The 18,025-nt window shown below is 32.6% G+C and overlaps 1 protein-coding gene across 4 annotated transcripts in view; it reads right to left on the reverse strand.

The window, feature by feature from the left end:
* Positions 1 to 148: 148 nt before the first annotated feature.
* DNAJB14 (DnaJ heat shock protein family (Hsp40) member B14) overlaps positions 149 to 18,025 on the reverse strand; it is a 50,381-nt gene continuing 32,504 nt past the window's right edge. For 2 of the 4 annotated variants that reach the window (XM_057727796.1, XM_057727797.1), the window contains 5 exons: positions 16,125 to 16,310; positions 14,617 to 14,711; positions 13,669 to 13,778; positions 12,608 to 12,780; positions 8,575 to 9,149 (listed from right to left, as the gene is read on the reverse strand). In XM_057727796.1, the coding sequence (XP_057583779.1) occupies positions 9,025 to 9,149; positions 12,608 to 12,780; positions 13,669 to 13,778; positions 14,617 to 14,711; positions 16,125 to 16,310 (689 nt within the window). In that variant the 3' untranslated portion in view covers positions 8,575 to 9,024. The other 2 variants (XM_057727793.1, XM_057727795.1) reach the window with 2 other exon arrangements.

Raw genomic sequence — 18,025 nt, forward strand, 5'->3', positions numbered from 1 at the left:
CGTGCAAAAGGAACTATAGCCCAAGACGTGGTGAAAAGACACTTATTTCCTAGTTATCCTTAGGAGGATGAAATGGGAAACTACAAAGCTCCCAGATGTTACAAATGACCTCCTTATCATACAAGGGAACTTGACAGTTCCATAGCAACTTACGTCATTGAAGATCATTTCCTTTTCCTTCCTTTCATATTCTCTAAGACACTGCACTTATTTTAGCTCCTCACCCACTCTAGTCTCCTAACTCTTAAATAAAGGCATTTAAAGCTTGTTTTTGATTCCTCTGCTGTTTTTCTCTTTCCACTGTGTCCTGAGAATGTGTCCTAAATCTGCACCTTTCATCTGAGTTCTAGGTTCATTTTCAGCTGCTTGTTGGATGTTGGATATTTCTACACGTCTGTCAGTTCTAACTCAAAGTCTCTAAAAACTCCAGTAAACCTGTGTCTCCTGACTTATGTCCGTATTGGTTCCATGATTCCATCAGGTATCATGTTTGCTTTCCTTCCTTCCTCATGTTCTTTTCTTCCTTAATGATGATTTTTTACATCTATATTTTTTCGATTCTTCATTGAAACCATTATTCTATTCAGCAAGACTATATTAATAGCTACTTAACAATGGCCAGTTAAACCTTTCTAAAACTGTACATTACTGCTGATCAAAAAATCTTTAGTGATATACCACTGCAGACAATAGTTGACATAGTCTTTAATCTGGCACTAACATATTTTATTTTACTTCTAAATGCATTCTATTATGAATCCTATACTCCAGCCAAATTGATTACCTCACCCTTCCATCAAAATGACTCTTATTTTCCCACGCTAGTTGTGGAGGTTCCTGAATCTGAAATGCTTACTTCTTTTGTAGGAGAGGAAAAACTTCCTTCTACCTTCTTAGATTTTGAGGCTGGGCCTAACAATGAAATTACAGATTAACAGGAGGAAAATCATAAAAATTCATTTAATATGTTTACACGTACATGGGAGTCTTCAGAAGGAAAATGAAGATCCAAAGCTGTTAGGCCCAAAGTTTATATACCTTTTTACACAAAGAACCATAAATTGCAGGGATGACACAAGACAAGGGGGGTTGGGCTAGGGGCAGTAAATTGTATGACAGTGACTATTAAACATATGGGATAAACTAATGGAAGTAAAGGGTTATTTTAGTAGGTTTGTTTGTACAGGTCCATTTCAGTGTCAATCCCACCTCTGGTGATAGGAATATTCTCCTCTTCCTGGTAGAGGGAGGGCACCTTTCTCATGGAAAGTTTTATGACAAGCCTTTAAGTAGAATGTGGAAGTCCAGAGAGCCCTTCCTGCATTTGCTGTTTCCTAGTGCCTTTAGCTCAAAATAATCAATATGCCAAAGTGGCATATTTCAGGATGTATGTTCTATACCCCTTCATTTTCTACCTTAGTTATTTAAATCGTGTTTCTTTATAACATCCATCACATTCTCTTGAACTCTCCTATGTACTACTAAGAATGACTGATATTTACTTGTGCATAATCATGTGTCATAGTTTGTTTACCCAACGAGACCATAAGGTCTGGAAAGAAGGTCACGGTTTAGATTTTTTCCAGTTTCTTACAATGCCTCTGTTTCTTACATTCTGTAGTTACTCATTCAACATTTGCAGAATAAAAGTGACTACAAGAAACCATTAGTCCTGGCCCTGACTAAAACTCCTTATTTCCCGCCTGTGCTTCCCCTCCATTTACCCCCAAGTTTGGAGGCAAATAAAAATATGAACTCTAGCAGGAACTGCTAATTTCTGGAAGCATTACTTTTCATTTTAACATAATTATCCATCTTAATGACATTATTAAATGATAACTGACCAGGAAAATATTGCTGATTTTTTTCGTCATCTTTAGTGGCAAAAGGGGAAAGCACAGCTTTCTAAGATCTCCAAACACCACGATGTCTGGAAATTGAAAAATCTAGTAAGATTTTTAATTTCCAAGTGTGGTGGTTTCCAAATTATGGCACATCAATAGGAGAGTTCCTTATGTACTCAGATTGATCTGTTTGCATTTACCTATCAATAACACTGCTGTTGGTACAGGACTAAGGGAAATATTTACTGACCTAAAAGACTATCAGTACCATGTGCCAGTTCTCCAAAGTGAAATGTAACAGATGATCTCTGAGGTTCAGAAAGAAACACATATTGTACACATACATTCATATGCACACAAAATTTTTATCTCATTATACAAATATGTTATTTTGTTTTACTATGTACACAGCATACTAGTACATTATATAGTCAACAAGCATACACATGTTAAAGTTCTGACTTTATTAGTTATATGAGAGCCTTTGTTTCTGCTTCTCTTTAGCTTAAATTTCTCTTAGCTATTATATACAGCAGAGTTCTCAATTTTTTTTTGATTATTGTTTTTCTATCAAAAAACCAACAATCATCTGGATTTAGGGTGGCTCCACTGTCTGTGTGAAAATTCTATTGGTATTCAAACTCATATGGGGAGGAGAGTCTTGCTGATTCTCCAACATACAAAAACGAAAATTTTATCACTTACATTGATCAGCCAACTTGGAAAATGTCTTAGAAACTTTGATTCTGGCTGTGGTTTGGGATGTGGCCCACTGAAAATACAATTATAAGGTCCATACAATACTTTCTCTTCTATACTATCACCATGGTCATCATACCCTAGATCACCTCAGAAACCACTAATTCCTTCAATCTCTGGCTTACATCTAATAGTCAGTGAAACCACTCACTTGTCAACATCTTAAATGCCCCAACCACCTTTCCTGCCTGACAGAACCTCAAATTTGGAAGAGTTAAATGAGTTGTATGCTCCATGTCTATGCTGAGGCTGCTGGATTAAGCTGGAAAAAAAAAATCACAAAATTTAACAGAATCTAAATTCTGTCACCAATGTGGGACCCATAGAAGTCCTACATTTCACTAGTCAGCTGACTCAGTAAAAATGATTCCTTCAAACTGCCTTCATTCCTTCTAAGTGTCTGCTTATCATCCTTTCCATCCTCTAATTTTACATAAACTGCTTATTTCATTGAGAAAATACAAGTCATAACATTGAACCACAAATGCTACAAATCTGCTACAAATCTGTTTTTGCACTCATATACTCCTTTCTGAAAGAATGCTGATGCTGTCTCTTAGCTAAAAGTAATTATTCCATCTTTGCAATGGCTCCAACATCCTCTGGAATATCAAGTACTTAATGCTATTATCCTCCTTTTTCTCTATTCTTTCACTTTTTACTTGCCCCTTTTCATCAGAATAAAAAGAATCACTAAGGTCTCTCATGTAATAAATAGTAAGGTCTTATGTAATAAATAACTGAAAAAATAAAAGCCTTCTTGGAAACCACATCTTCCAGCTACCACCATTTTCCTCTACTTTTCATAGCCAAATTTTTAGTAAGTTTTTAACTGCTGCCTCCATTTATCCCAAATCCATCAATTAAATAATTCTCTTAATTCTACATCCTGACTGTATCTCAAAATTAATCACTATCTATATTCCTACTCTGGTCCAAGCCATGATCATCTCTCCTTTGACAACACTTCCTATCAGTCCTACATTCACTTTTGCCATCCAGTCTTCTTTGCACAGCAACTAAAATGTTATTTTAAAAACTCATATCTTATGTTAACGCCATTAAAAATCTCAAAGGTTTTCTTTGAACATAAATCATCATGGTTTATATATGGCTTCATGGGATCTGGCCCTTATTTTAATTCTCTGACTTACCCTGACTTCCTATGTCATAATCATACAAGTTTGTTTTCACTTCTGTAAAGTTACTATGACTTTATCACCTTGCACACTCTGCCTGAAACATTTATCTAGCATTCACCTCACTCCTACTTATCTCATCTTTTGGGTCTCAGCTTAAGGTCACTTTCTGAGAGAAACCTTCCCTAATCCTCCCAGAATAGGTTAAGTCTTCTAGATATATGCTTTTGTTGTACCTTGTAATTTTCTCTGTAGCATTCATCATAATTATAATTCGTTATTTACCTGACCTTTATTTCCCTTGCTAGATGTAAACTTCATAAGGATTTTTGTCTTGTTCAGTGATTAATTCCCATATTACTGCCGGGTTATAGTAAACATTCATACATTCGTTGAATGGTTGAATAAATGAGAGAGGGCATATTAAGAATATAAACCATGATAAAAACAAATCCTTTATAGTGAGAACAGACCTTCTTTTTATTCATATATTGAGATAAACTGCAGAGACTGAAAGACAAAAATTCATCATAAATTATTCAGCAGAACATTCATTAAAAATCAAATGCATTTTCTTTAACAGATTTCTCACACAGAAAATTTTATTTTATATAAGTCTGATATAACATTAAATATTTTACAAATCAGACATTTCATTTTTAAATCTAATTTTATAATCTTGAATGCACTACAGACAAATAAAGTAACATCTCCTTAACCCATTTCACTTCATTTAATTTATACAAGGCTTCCATCACACCTTGAAAATTACCTGCAGCTTTTAAAAACACATGATGTAAACTTTATATGGAAAGAAAGTTTTATGTAGCAATCCAAAAACTGAAAAAACAAAACCCCAAAAGGTAAGAAGCATTTCTTAATACAAATAAATTACAAAAATATCATTTATGTGTGAGTTTCTTTCTTCTCACTGATATGTCATCCATCCATATAGAGTTCAAAATAGTTCATTTTAAAATTGATGCTTAAAACACTCCAATGTAATTGAAAAGTCTCTATTATTTTAGTGGTGCTCGTAAATGGCAAAGCAGAATATCAGAACAGAACATCCAAACCCCTGGGCTGAAGTGAATAAGACATTCACATTCATACTGGATATCATCTGCTTTGCCGTTATCAGACAGCTTGGCAACCACTAATCCCAATTTTTAATGATAACTTAACTAAAACACTCCAAGAAACACTTCTTACCCCTATGTATTTCCAGATTGCTATAGAAAGATACAATTATATTTGAAGTATGGGCCTTATAATAGGAATCTCTGTTAAAATATGGAAAAGATCAACAGAAAGAATCCACACCAGTGAAATTCTATGGACTGATTTTCAAAGTTAGAAATAAGAAAATCCACTGCTATTGGAAGCCCTGCTCTGTGCAAATATAGTGTGGTATATATTAAACAATCACACATTTGAGGTATTAGCTGGAAAATATATATATATACACCTATACATGAACACAACCACAGAATATTCACAAATCTATTGGCCCCAAAACCAGCAGATAATAAAATTAAATGAAAAGGAATCACGTACCAACAGGAAAATTACACACAAGGAATTTACAAAAAATGTGGTTACATAATCCTTAATATAAGGAATATGTTTTGAACTAGTGTTTTGAGAGAAAATGTTTCCATTTATATGAAACTTTCTACTTAATAGTAATAAAACCAAAGAGGAAGGCTGAATTCGAGGACTGTGTTGCCTGCCAGATTACTAAAGGGATGTGTAAGAATTCTTGAAGATCCTCATTCTACCCACTTTTTCTCTGAACTTAAAAATTAGAATTAAAAAAACTCTGAAGTTATTGTGAGACTACTCTCTCTTCTTTTTCATTGGCTTATAGAGAATTTTATGGACTTTAACTATGTGTCCAATGTGGCCAAGAGACAAGGTTTTTCAGCTATCTAGTACAGATTAAAATTAAGATTTATTGTTCATTTTCAGACGGTTTTCTGTTCAGTTAAGAAAAAAGATTACGAATGCCCTTTCAGTTGGTTCACTCAGTATGAAGACAGACAACAGTAGGCCATGAGTAACACTGAACACAAGCTTCATATGGGGAAGCTAAATAAGTGCACAAATTCTCCTTTTGAATCATTTGGTCTTTTGTCATAATTCTTACTTAACTAAAAAGACAGCTCATTTGGTCCTCAGGCCAACATCTAGAAATATTTCACTGCCTTAACACAGGTTGGAGATTTTTTCAATGAAATATGTAAGAATGCATTATTAAGTAATTTTAACATATCACATCTGTTAAACAACAGCTACATTTAAAAATATTACAGATCAATAAAGGGAAATCAAGAGGTTAATCATTTCTCTCAGTACCTATTTTACATACTAGTATAACTAAAGATTTAATAGGAAGAACACTTAAACATTAAAGTGCAATTAAAGTAAAGGGCTGGAATTCTACCTTCCTGTTCCTAATAACACCTGAGCTGACATAAAAGCAGAGTGGCTTAAAGCGCTGGCATATATATACCTTAAGGGCTTCTTACTCTCTTCTCTACCAAATCTTTGTAATTATCATAAGAATGTAATGATTATGAAACAAATACTTGCTTAGGCATTCAAATGCAGTCTGTTCCCAAAACAGATTGTTTTCATTTATTATTTCTCATTGTTGAGAATTAAATTCTCAGATTTGATCACAATAAATTCCAAAACTTACAAATGATTAGCACCTATCTGCAAACAAAGGAATCAAAAGAGGAGGAGAAAAGGTACTATTTACTTTCCCCCAAATCCTCGCAAGGACAATGATGTTTGTGTATGTGTTTAAAGAGGGATAAAAATGTAAAGCATTAATAAATATAATTGTTGCCAAACTTCTAAGATACCAGTTAGAAAAGCTAGTAAAGCAATAGTCAAAGATTGAGGGCTTTTAGGCAATGATTAAAAATGAAGAGGACAAGTTATCAAATTAAACTGGAAAGCTCAGGTAGCTATAAGTAAGATGGCAAAAAGGGATTTTTGTTAGAAGAGTAGCAAATGTGAAAATCTTACATCTCAAGATAGCTGACACTGAAAATCAACTATATTTCAATTAGAAAAAAAAAAATAGTTGAAGTCTTTTTACATTGCAGAATTAACCCCAAATTCTAAGACACCTGGACAGGCCTTTATACCATGATATAGGTGACATTAAGGACTTACTCTTTACTTGCATACTTTACATGTGGCTTAAATTGTCAGGCACTCAATCAGTCATTTCCCTCAGTTATTTGAACATTTTATCAAATGCATTTTATGAAATGTAATATAATGCAACTGAAATTTAATACTGTCCAAAAGCCATGTATGACTTCATAATATATAACTTCACTTAACTTGATAACTTCACCTATCCCCTTAAAGTCAGGATTAGGGAAAAAGAATCAGTCTACAAGAGTTCAATTCACATAAGCATCAATCACAATAGTGCGAATTTCCCATTAAAACTGGAAAAATAATAGATGAAATTTTTTCATTTAAATATTTATGTTTTTTGATGCATATAAACTTTCAAAGTTAATTAGAATGCTATGACCTTATTTTTCAGAAACTCATTCTACAAGCTGAAGAAAATATTTTAAATTGTATTTTCTTCTAAGCACGCTATTTTTTTTTTTTAACATTGCATTTCTAAAAGAAAGTTGGTTAAACTGTCCAGTTTTCCTAGGATAGTATGTTGTTTAAACAACTAATTCAATCAGGCATTTCTATTGATTTACCTGGAAAAGGGGATACAAGAAAACATTTTAAAAAGAATGGTCACTTCAGAAGTTCTATTCAATAGATGCTATATAAATTACATTCAGAAAAAAATCTTTAAATAAAAGAACACTACACTCTAACTAGCATTCTCTCACACACAAAAAATCTACCAAAGATGTGTTCATATTCCATTAAATGAGTATGAAAGCAAAAGCATTAAAATACTACAACTGTTTAACACAGAAGACTAAAAATCAAATAGTTTCGTATCCAATATACAGGCACCAAAAACTTCAATTTCCAGCTGATTTTTCTAATTTATATTATGGATTTAATTATAAGGAGCTTATTCCTATAGGATTAATTGAATTACTCAATGGTGAATAGATTTTAGGTCAAATTTTTATAAGGATAACTTGCTATAAATCACTATTCTACCTGCTGCTATGTTTCTGTTCACTGCTGCATATGGTCAAACAGATCATGCTCTGATCACGTAAGTGTGCTGTAATCTACTTTTATGTTTAATAAGAGTTGGCAATCAGGTTAAAAGGCACAAGCTTCATTTTAGTAGTAATTTTTCTTATTACTTAGACAATAGTGAGAACCCATTTACCTTTGGATCCTGCTTAAATGATCACTAAGAAGAAACTGCAAATTTCTATGGGACGGTAAAACAGGTAGGTCCTTTTCTTCATAAATTTTAGCAGCCTTCAGAGACATATATATGAACATTTGGGGGCCTTTTAGTTATTGGAATTGCAAATGACATAACTGCAATTTACTGTTGAAGACCCTTTTTGGTTAACATCTATATAGCCATTTCCTCATATTTTCTTTAAAATCTATCAGTATAGCATTTCATTTCTATGCATGGCTTAGCAATTCATAAAACTAAATAAATAGCAAACTGACACTTTACACCAGTTCATTTATCTCAATATATAATTTAGAATATAATGGTAATATTAAAAATATCGATTCCCTCTATGCTGATAATGCTACAAGATTTTACACAAAGTTAAACAGCTTTTGTTTTTTCTTTTCTTTTTGATAAAGTTTCATTGTAAACTCCACACATTCGACATCTGACAAGGAAAATGTAATTTTGCCATAAAACATTTATTCCAATACTTTAAACTAAAGTGTCTCATGGAGCTAAACACCAAAAGAATTTAAATAAAAAGGCAGTAACCTGTATATACACAGTGATCATTCCATAAATATTTACATGACAAGGGAAAAAAACTGAGAATCTAAAACCAGAAATTGCTACAGGTGTGATAATCCTTTCTCAAGACATTTTTAGTTAGGAATCATATAAGCTTTTAAAGTGAAAATAACTGCAGAAGCATAACTAAAATACTAATTTTAGTTTTCAGTTTCTTACTACTTACAGGACCCAGTAGGTCATAAACAGTCCTAGATTTCAGGGACCAACTATTCAGTTTAGTTTTCAAAATCAAATCTTTTTCTTTAGCGTTCATGATGAAACTAAACTTACTTACAGAAAAAATAGAGAGTACTCTAAAAGGTATAAATAAAATTTCAGTTCATCCTCCTTTATAAATACTGGTCAGCCGCTCCAATTCTTTACAGTTGTCCATGCTCAAGGCATCTGCCTTCCTTCGGAGTCGTTCATCACGGTATACTTTTGCTGCATACTGCATATCTGTTTCTGTTAACAAACAAAAATATTTTGCTAAGTAAATAATAATTTAGATCAACTAGTTGTTTAAACTCAAAGATGTTTCATAGCAGTCCTTCAATATATTTCTATTAACTGTTTTTTTTTTTTTTTAAAGAAATCTAAGTAATAGACCTAAAAGCCATTTGGGATCCTACCATGTAAAACATGGTAAAACAAACACAGAGCTGCTCTAGAAAAGAAAATAAGGGTAGTAACCTATCAACCCTTTCCCTCCTCTACTCCTGTTCCCAAAGGTTTAAAAACTGCTGCTCTAAAGCATTATCTTGACCTCTTATCCCAAAGATATCATATGCTATTCAATACTTCTAGTGGTTGTTTATACTGTGACTTTTTATTAAGGTTCCAGATTAATTAATTATGCCAAGATCTGAGTAGAAAAATTTGCAATCTTGTTCTGAGTTCGCTTGAATTGAAAACATATATAATAAACTCACTAAAGGAACACAAACGAGAAAAAAACCTTGCTATACAATCATAGCTGTGGTATTCAGCAAATAAGCACTGCTGAGGCTTCCTTCAATATGTGGATAGCATTAGTAAAGAAAAATAAATGGACTAGAAATCAAACATTCTTCAGGGAGCTATTCCTTGTTATTTTGTTATTCTCAACCATTTCACTGTTTATTAACACTTCTAAAGGGTGGGAGCACTTAGATAAGATGTAACCAAAAACAGTGACCAAATTAGAGGACATCAATCAGGATCACATTCAAAATAAACTCACAGATAAGAATGTATTCTATTTGTAAAGATCTTCAGAAATGATCAATCAGGTTAAGATTTAACAAATCAATGAAAATCACTCCCTTCCTTTTATTTACAAATGAGGAACTTGTAAAATCCATTTGCAGGTGATTCTTTGCAAGTGAGAGAGAGAAACCAAAGTTCACAGGGCTAGTAAATGGCAGAATCTAGATTTCAATCCAAGTCTCTAACTTCTAGCCTAATATTCTTGCCATTACATCAAATTACTGCTTGTATTTTAGACATCAGACAGTGTTAGAAGTGACTCCAAAACAGAAAAATCCTGGTAAAAGAGTATCCAAACCTCTAACCTATGGATGTGCTGAATTTGTCTAATTTTTATTGAAAATTTCAAACATACACGAGTACCACAATAAGCACTCTAAGACCCTTTACCTTGATTGACCATTTCTTCACATTTTGTGAACCAACTGATACTGATCTTGTCGGAGTGTTAAAAGATTAAACTAAGTTATGCCAGAAAAACCACTTGGCTTAGGCTAGGGATGGAGTAAAAAAAAAAAAAAAAAAAAAAAATATATATATATATATATATATATATATATATAATATACATAAAATAAATAACAATATAGAATACTTAAGGGTACAAGGCATTATGCTAAGTTTTACCATATATTATCTGTTATGGTCCATATTTCAATGATGAGATAACTGAGATTTAGAGAGGTTAAGTAATCTGGCCTAGGTAACATGTTGGTGAAGCCAGGATCTTGCAAGGCAGTCCCAGAGCTGGAACTTTAAACATTACATTACATTCATTCATAAACATGAATATCTCTCCTTCTTTCTATTTATGCAGCCAATTCCCAATTATTTAAGGTAACAGAATGTAAGTATGTATAACCCCCAAATCACCCGTATTTGGCTGGGGACTAGAACTTGTATTTGAAAATGATTTATCTAACATGCTCATCATTCTTTTACACAAAATAAACAGGTCTTTCATACATTCATTCACATGAATTCGTTAATCATTCATCCAACTGTTCATATATCCATCAAAAATTTTCTCTATGCCTATGATGTACCAACAATTGTACAAGGTACTACAGATCAAAAAACTAAGTGAAATAAAATTAAATAAATAAAATTTGGTAAATACTTGCCTTAAGACCTTTGGCTAATGCACGGTTTCTCAACCTCACCAATACTGGCATTCGGGACTGGATAATTCTTGTTGTTGAGGTTGTCCTGTGCATTGCAGAATGTTTGGCAGCATCCGTGGCCTTAACCCATTAGATGCCAGTAGCAATGCCTTCCACCCCCATCCCGTGTTGATGCACACAAAGTTTCTAGACGTTACCAAATGTCCCCTGGGAGACAGGGGCAAATCATTCCCAGTTGAAAACCACTAGTCTAATGTAACCTTCTCCACATTGAGAACATACTGATTCACAGACTCAGAGAATTAGAAACCAAGGAGGTTTCTCCTCTAATTATCAGTATATAGATAAAGAAACCAATGCCAGAGATAAGAACTCTCTTAGAAGTATACAATGGTTATGTTTTATCAAATTTTCCCTGGTCGATAAGAGATGATAACTGCTCCCATTTTCTGAGTACTTACTACATGTGAAATACTTCAACTACTGCCTGATTTAATTTTCACAATAAACCCATAAAGTTAGGTATTACAGAGAAGACTGGAGCATAGTGCCTAGATTCTGAAAGCAAATTGGTTTTGAATCACAGATTACCTCAATGACCTTGGGCAAGTTACTAATTAATCTCTTTTTGCCTCAGTTTCCTCATATGTAAAGTGGGTATAATAACCTCACAGTGGTGTTGTGAAGTTTAAAAGTTAATATATATAAAGTGCTTGGGACAATGACTGAAAAAAATAGGCATTATATAAATAATAGTTACTTCCTCTTCCCAGTCATCATCATCATCCATTTTATACATGAGGGAATAAATTCATAAAGGTTAGAATATTTAGCCCTAATCACTCGGCTAAAAATTTCAGGCCTAAGATTTGACTTTAGTCTGTTTAATTCCAAAGTCTAAGCTATACAGTCTACATTATTATTCGGAACAGCAAGAAAAACAAAAAACTATAATAACACTCAGTTCACATGGAGCATCTCAGCAGATTCTTATGGTCAATCTTTTTATAGATATAACTGCTTAAATTAAGGAAGCTGAGGCTGGAAGAGGCTAAGCAAATTCAGTGTTCACAAGAAATTCTCTACATACAAAATAAGTAAAGGAAAATGAAATGTCAACAAAGTTCATTGTACATTATGTGCTACCTGTTGAAGCTAAATTAATGAAGAGATTCAAATTTAATTCTGAAACAGGATGCATATTAAAACTGATGACATAGTTTATACCAGGACTTTTTTCTTTCTTAGTGGTACATAAAATAATGATGCATATTACAACTGACAACATCTTAAATACAATGAAATTTGATATTATCTACTTATTTCACCAAATATTTAAGAACAACACAAATATCATTTATTAAGCCCTTGCCATGTGCCAAATATTGTTATAAGACCATGCGTACATTGAAACATATCATCTCATTTAAGTATTAGGCTCCAAGTATGTGCCAGGCAATTCTAGAACATTCCTTGAGTAGGAAAATCTACAGTAATCAGTTCCAAAGATTCTGAATAAGTTTTCAAATGTTAACTATTTGATAAACTTACTTTGTTGTCTTTCTTTCCAGCAATTATTTCGAATATTAGTCACATAATCTTCTTCCACACTCTTTTCTACCTTTTGTAATAATATTCCTTTGTATTCATTTTTAAAGTCCTTGTTGACATAATAAACGACACCCAAATTTTCTGTCTGCATTTTAATCGTTTGCCCTGATCCACTGTAAAAGAAATGCTCGATCATTACTTTTTTAAAGTTGTACATTTTGATCTGCTTCTACAAATCAAGCTAACAAAAACAATTAAAAATAATTAAAAAGTTAATATTGGTAATCAAGTATTTATATTATCTCAAATTACCTAAAACCATCATTCAGGTCATAAAACAATAATCATATTTTAATGCATTATGTGCCTATAAATTCTCTCAATTTTTAGTTAATAAAAATCTTATTTGGAAGAAATAAATTATTTCTTATTTTTAGACCAATCTGTTTTTAATACTATAAAATCACTGGCAATATGATTTTACAAAGTTTCCGTTATATTCATTGTATTACACTAAAGTTTTTTGCAATGTATGCTGCATTAAATTTGCTATTATGTCTTGATCGCTTACATACAAAGTATATTGAGGAAAAATACCTCATATAACCTCATATAACAACATCTTAAATACATCTTAAATGCCTCATATAACCTCATATAACCAAAAATATTTGCTTTTATTTAATCAACATTTTATAAACAGAAGAGTGAAGTCATATCCTCTTTAACGACACAAATCTATGTAAGATCACAGTTCTACTTTTGTCTTTAAAATATTTTTGTCTTCTAAAGTTTTCTGTGTTTGATGTCAACACATTACCTATCACATTAAATTGCTATCAAGTTCGAATATAGCACTTCTGTCTCTATCCACAATAGAACAGAAATGTAAGCTAACATAATACAAACTTATTGCTTAAGTAAACTATCTTTCAAAATTAGACATTTTAAAATCAGGTACACATGTAGTAACAGAATATTAAAAGAGCACAAGGCCCTTTAACATTAGCTAGGTAAGAAACAACAATTCTTTTCTTGTAAAACTTTACTTAGCTACTTACGATCTGGGATATAAGGAATAAGGAGGATTAGAGACCATCAATTGGCTTAATAATGACACGAGGATCAATACAATAATGGGCATCAGCTGGATAAACACAGAAAAACCTCCCTATAAAAAAATCATCAAAGAATAAAAAATTGTTGTATAACTGTAGTTGTCAATAATCCAACAATTGTCAAACATTTTTAGAGGCAGAAAGGACATTTGAGATCATCTGGTTCAGCTGGTTCCAAATCTGGTTCCAAATCATCTGGTTCCAAATCTGCCTAATCATACCAACTTCCTGGGGTGATTCTTAAAAATACAACTTTTTGGGTGCTTGACCTAGAGATCCTGATCCTGATCTGGAAAACACTGATATAACCTGATCTCATTTTACAGATGAGGAAGTTCCGTGTCTCCCTCTTTTTTTCATACACAGGGACTCTACCAATATGCAGCAGGTTGCAAAACTATTTTTACTTTGGATTTGAAGGTAGAACATGGACACTGATGAGAGTGGCAGACCTGGGGACCAGACCTTTTAATTTCTGGTCTAGTGTTCTTTCCATTTACCTTTCTCCTTCATGTAACTTAACTGCTATATACGATTAGGTGTAACTGCATTAGAACAAGGAACGTTACTTCTAATTTAAATTTTTCAGTATTAATTCTATATTCTTTAGAACCAACAATAAGAATTTACTTTCAGAACATGCACACTGCAGGTTTACCTTCATCAGAATCATACAATATCAAATGTGAAGGTGAGTATATTACCCAACCACCACTATCTTGACTTCTACCCCTGCTCCCCCAACGCCCTAAGGGATTCTTTAGTCTCTATTGAATACCTCTGGTAAAAGAAAACTCATTACTTCCTTTTAAAACAACTTGCCCTATTTTCAGACAATTCTATGAACTTAAATTTGCCATTTTCTGATTTCTAATCATATCATAAACGTACATCTCCTCTTTCTTCTTCTCTTTCATGTCCACTATGTCGATGCTGATGTTGATTGCTATAAGCAGCTCGTCCATTTGAAAATGAATGTACACTCCCTAGAAAATTAAAGGCAAGGTTAAATTAGGAAGAACAGTTATGATCAGAAAAATTATATTTTCCTTTATATTTTTATTTATTTATTGTTAATTACTAAAATAATGCATGTTTGAGTAATGAATGCTTATTGCCCTCTCCTCTTGTGAGTAAAGTGTGGACAAAACCAGGAATGATTCTTCTTTGCTTTCCTTAAAGTAAAGGAGAAGCTCTTTCTTGATGAAAATTTGAATAAGAGTTCCTCCCTAACACTGCATACAGAGAAGATTTTTGTTGTGGTTGGCTGATTTTACAAACCTTGGATCATTAATCTGAAACTCTGCTTTCTGCATTTATCGATGAATCACAAGTACCTTTAGAAATCAACAGATAGTACTCTAATTCATTTTTTTAAAAACAGCTGTATAATATACTATGGCACAGGTGGACCACAATTTTCAAACATACAAGCAAAAGAAATGCAAATCAACTATCAGAAAAATTCACTATTATCTGAAAGATTTCTAATTGTTCCCAGCATATTTTTAGTCAAAATTATTAGTCTAAGTAATTTTTCTGTGAGAGGTAATTCTGTATCCTAATATGCCAAAATGCAGGTTATATTTTCAGTCATTAATATGTATTTACACATCCTCTTTCTTTGAAGAATGCTTTACAAAATGCCTTATCAATGACCATAATCTTTCTCAATAATATTCAGACAGGGCTACCAGGCCAAATTATATTGATATTGGTACATTCATAAAGACTCTCCTAATTTTGAATGGGCTGTTTAACTTAGCACCTTTCATAAATGCTATAAACAAGACTGGAACTATAATTTTAACCACCTTGGAGGAGCTACTCTTAAAGAAAATTAAATAGTACTTAATTCATTTAGTAGTACTTCTACAGTATTTTACTTTAATAGCCTAGTTCAAGTAATTACTTTTATCTTAATGTAATTTTTAAAAACCCACTTACTTTATATATAACCTATGATTCAGACATTTCAATGGAAAGTACCTCCACATACATCCATATTAGCAATCTATAATATTATTAATGAAATCTACAAAGACCTTCAAAGAACCAATGTCAAATAACCAGTCCTCCAAGGTACAGGTTACTTCCTATAATTGTAATAGCACTTAATAAACGCATTGCCACCAGATTTCCTACTAACAGATCCTTTCTTCAGCTTTATGTAAAATACTGAACATCTTTTTAAAATTAAAATGGGTTCTAGGAAAAAGACAGACTTACAGTAAAGGTAGTAAGTCTAACAATTTTCCTCTATCTTCATGAAAAACCATCACAGGATCACAATACTATAAGAAATGTCAGGGAGAAGGTACATAAATCTCTAAATAGCCTAACTGGAGGTGAGGATCTTGCTTCAAAAATACAAATACTTATAATTAACATTAAAATACCTGAAGGAAATCCACCACCAAAGAATATATTAAACAAGTCTTCTGGAGTTATATCAGCTTCACAACCTCTATGGAAATTAAATCTACCATTGTTCTGCTGATTACATGCTTGTTCTTCGTTGCCTGTGAGGTCATATTGCTTTCGTTTTTCTGGATTGCTTAAAACAGCATAAGCGTTTCCAATCTCTGAAAAAGTAATGAGTAAGTTGATAAGCAAAGTTTTTATATGATAAAAGACTGCCCCACATAAAGGTTACTCGTCAAACAACAAAAAACTACTTGAGGTTAATCAAAAAAATAATAAAACAGTGACAATTTATTTTAAAGGTATTATGCATTGCTTACAATTACACATATTACCTCCCAATACAATTTTTTATACTATCCAGGCAAGTCTCCCTCCTGCCTTGAACATAAAGGAATGCCCATCTTGCTTTCTTACCACTGTGCTTCATCGCCTAGTATCCTGCTTCTTCCTTTTTGAGTATCCTAGTCACTCATTACTGCCCTTTGAATCAATAATAACAGCAGTAGTCACCAACTACGGGGCTCTGAACCCAGTATCTTATTGCATTATCCATTATTATCCCTACTTTACAGATAAATAAGCCCCCTGAGATTCAAAAAGGTTGAAACCTGTTCAAGAGCAAATTTATTTTAGCATAGTGAGTAAACTCTATGCAACCTACACCATAAACTTTTTGTTGCACACTCCAGTCCAGAGTGAGCTATTCTTCATTCTGTTCTTGAACAATTTATTTCTCTTAAACTGTCAACTCCGTGAGGGTAGGAACTGTGTCTATGTTTTCACTGCAACATCCCCATGGTCTAGCATAAAGTCTGAATTTGTTTCTTTTTTTTTTCAATCTTTATTGGAGTATAATAGCTGAATTTTTTTTGGAATGAATCCATATATCCATATTTCTAATTTTCCTATCTCACCTAGCTACTTTCATGATATTCATAAAGAATTCTATTTCCTATTCCTATCTCACCTAGCTACTTTCATGATGTTCATAAAGAATTCTATTTCCTATCTCATACTCCTACTCCAAAAGAGCACATTAATTACCAAAATGTCTTCTTGAGGTAATTAAAAAAAGCTGTGATGCTTTCATCTAAAAGCAGGAATTATCCTATTCTCATTCTGAAATGTCTAATAATTAACCATTTTTATAAATACAACTTGTTTCTTGAACTAGATCATAAGCCTCTTGCATATGGGATTATTTTAAAAATACTTCTTGGATCCCATGTGGTGGCTGCCATAGGTACTGTGCAAGCAAATAGATGCTCGTTAGGTAGTTGTTTCTGGATGATTACATATCACACTGAAATTAATTATATACAGATACTCTGGAACCTTTCTTTTGATTCAGAGATAGCTTTCAGGTGGTCTGTGAACTCTATGGTATGAAAAATTAGATGGATGGTCCATTTATCTGAGGAGATGGTCCAAAACTTTTTTCATATTTTCAAACAGCTCTATGACTCAGAAATATAGCAATCATTTATAATGTTGCTCCAATAGGAAAGCATAATTAGAGATCCAAGCAGTGTACTTACAAACACCATCAAGGTATTAACACATACCTAAAAAAGAAGCATATCTATCAATATCTGCCAAAGTTGTACTGGTAATAATATCAGTTTTAGGATCTAACCTCTATACACTAAAAGGACTATTTCAGGTTCATAATGTTATTACTTTTTAAACTATTAATATATTGGCAACCCAATTCTATCTTTAAGGCTTTGCTTTTAAAAAAAATAACTTTCAAACATTATGATATTTTAGAAAATATTTGTGAAAACTTGTCATAATTCATAATTGTACATGTAGGACAATTTATTCTATCTACTGCAACTAAGGTAATTTGCTATTCATTTACTTTGTGCTA

The sequence above is a fragment of the Hippopotamus amphibius genome, chromosome 3 (genome assembly GCF_030028045.1).
Source record: "Hippopotamus amphibius kiboko isolate mHipAmp2 chromosome 3, mHipAmp2.hap2, whole genome shotgun sequence".
Taxonomy (NCBI): Eukaryota; Metazoa; Chordata; class Mammalia; order Artiodactyla; family Hippopotamidae; genus Hippopotamus; species Hippopotamus amphibius.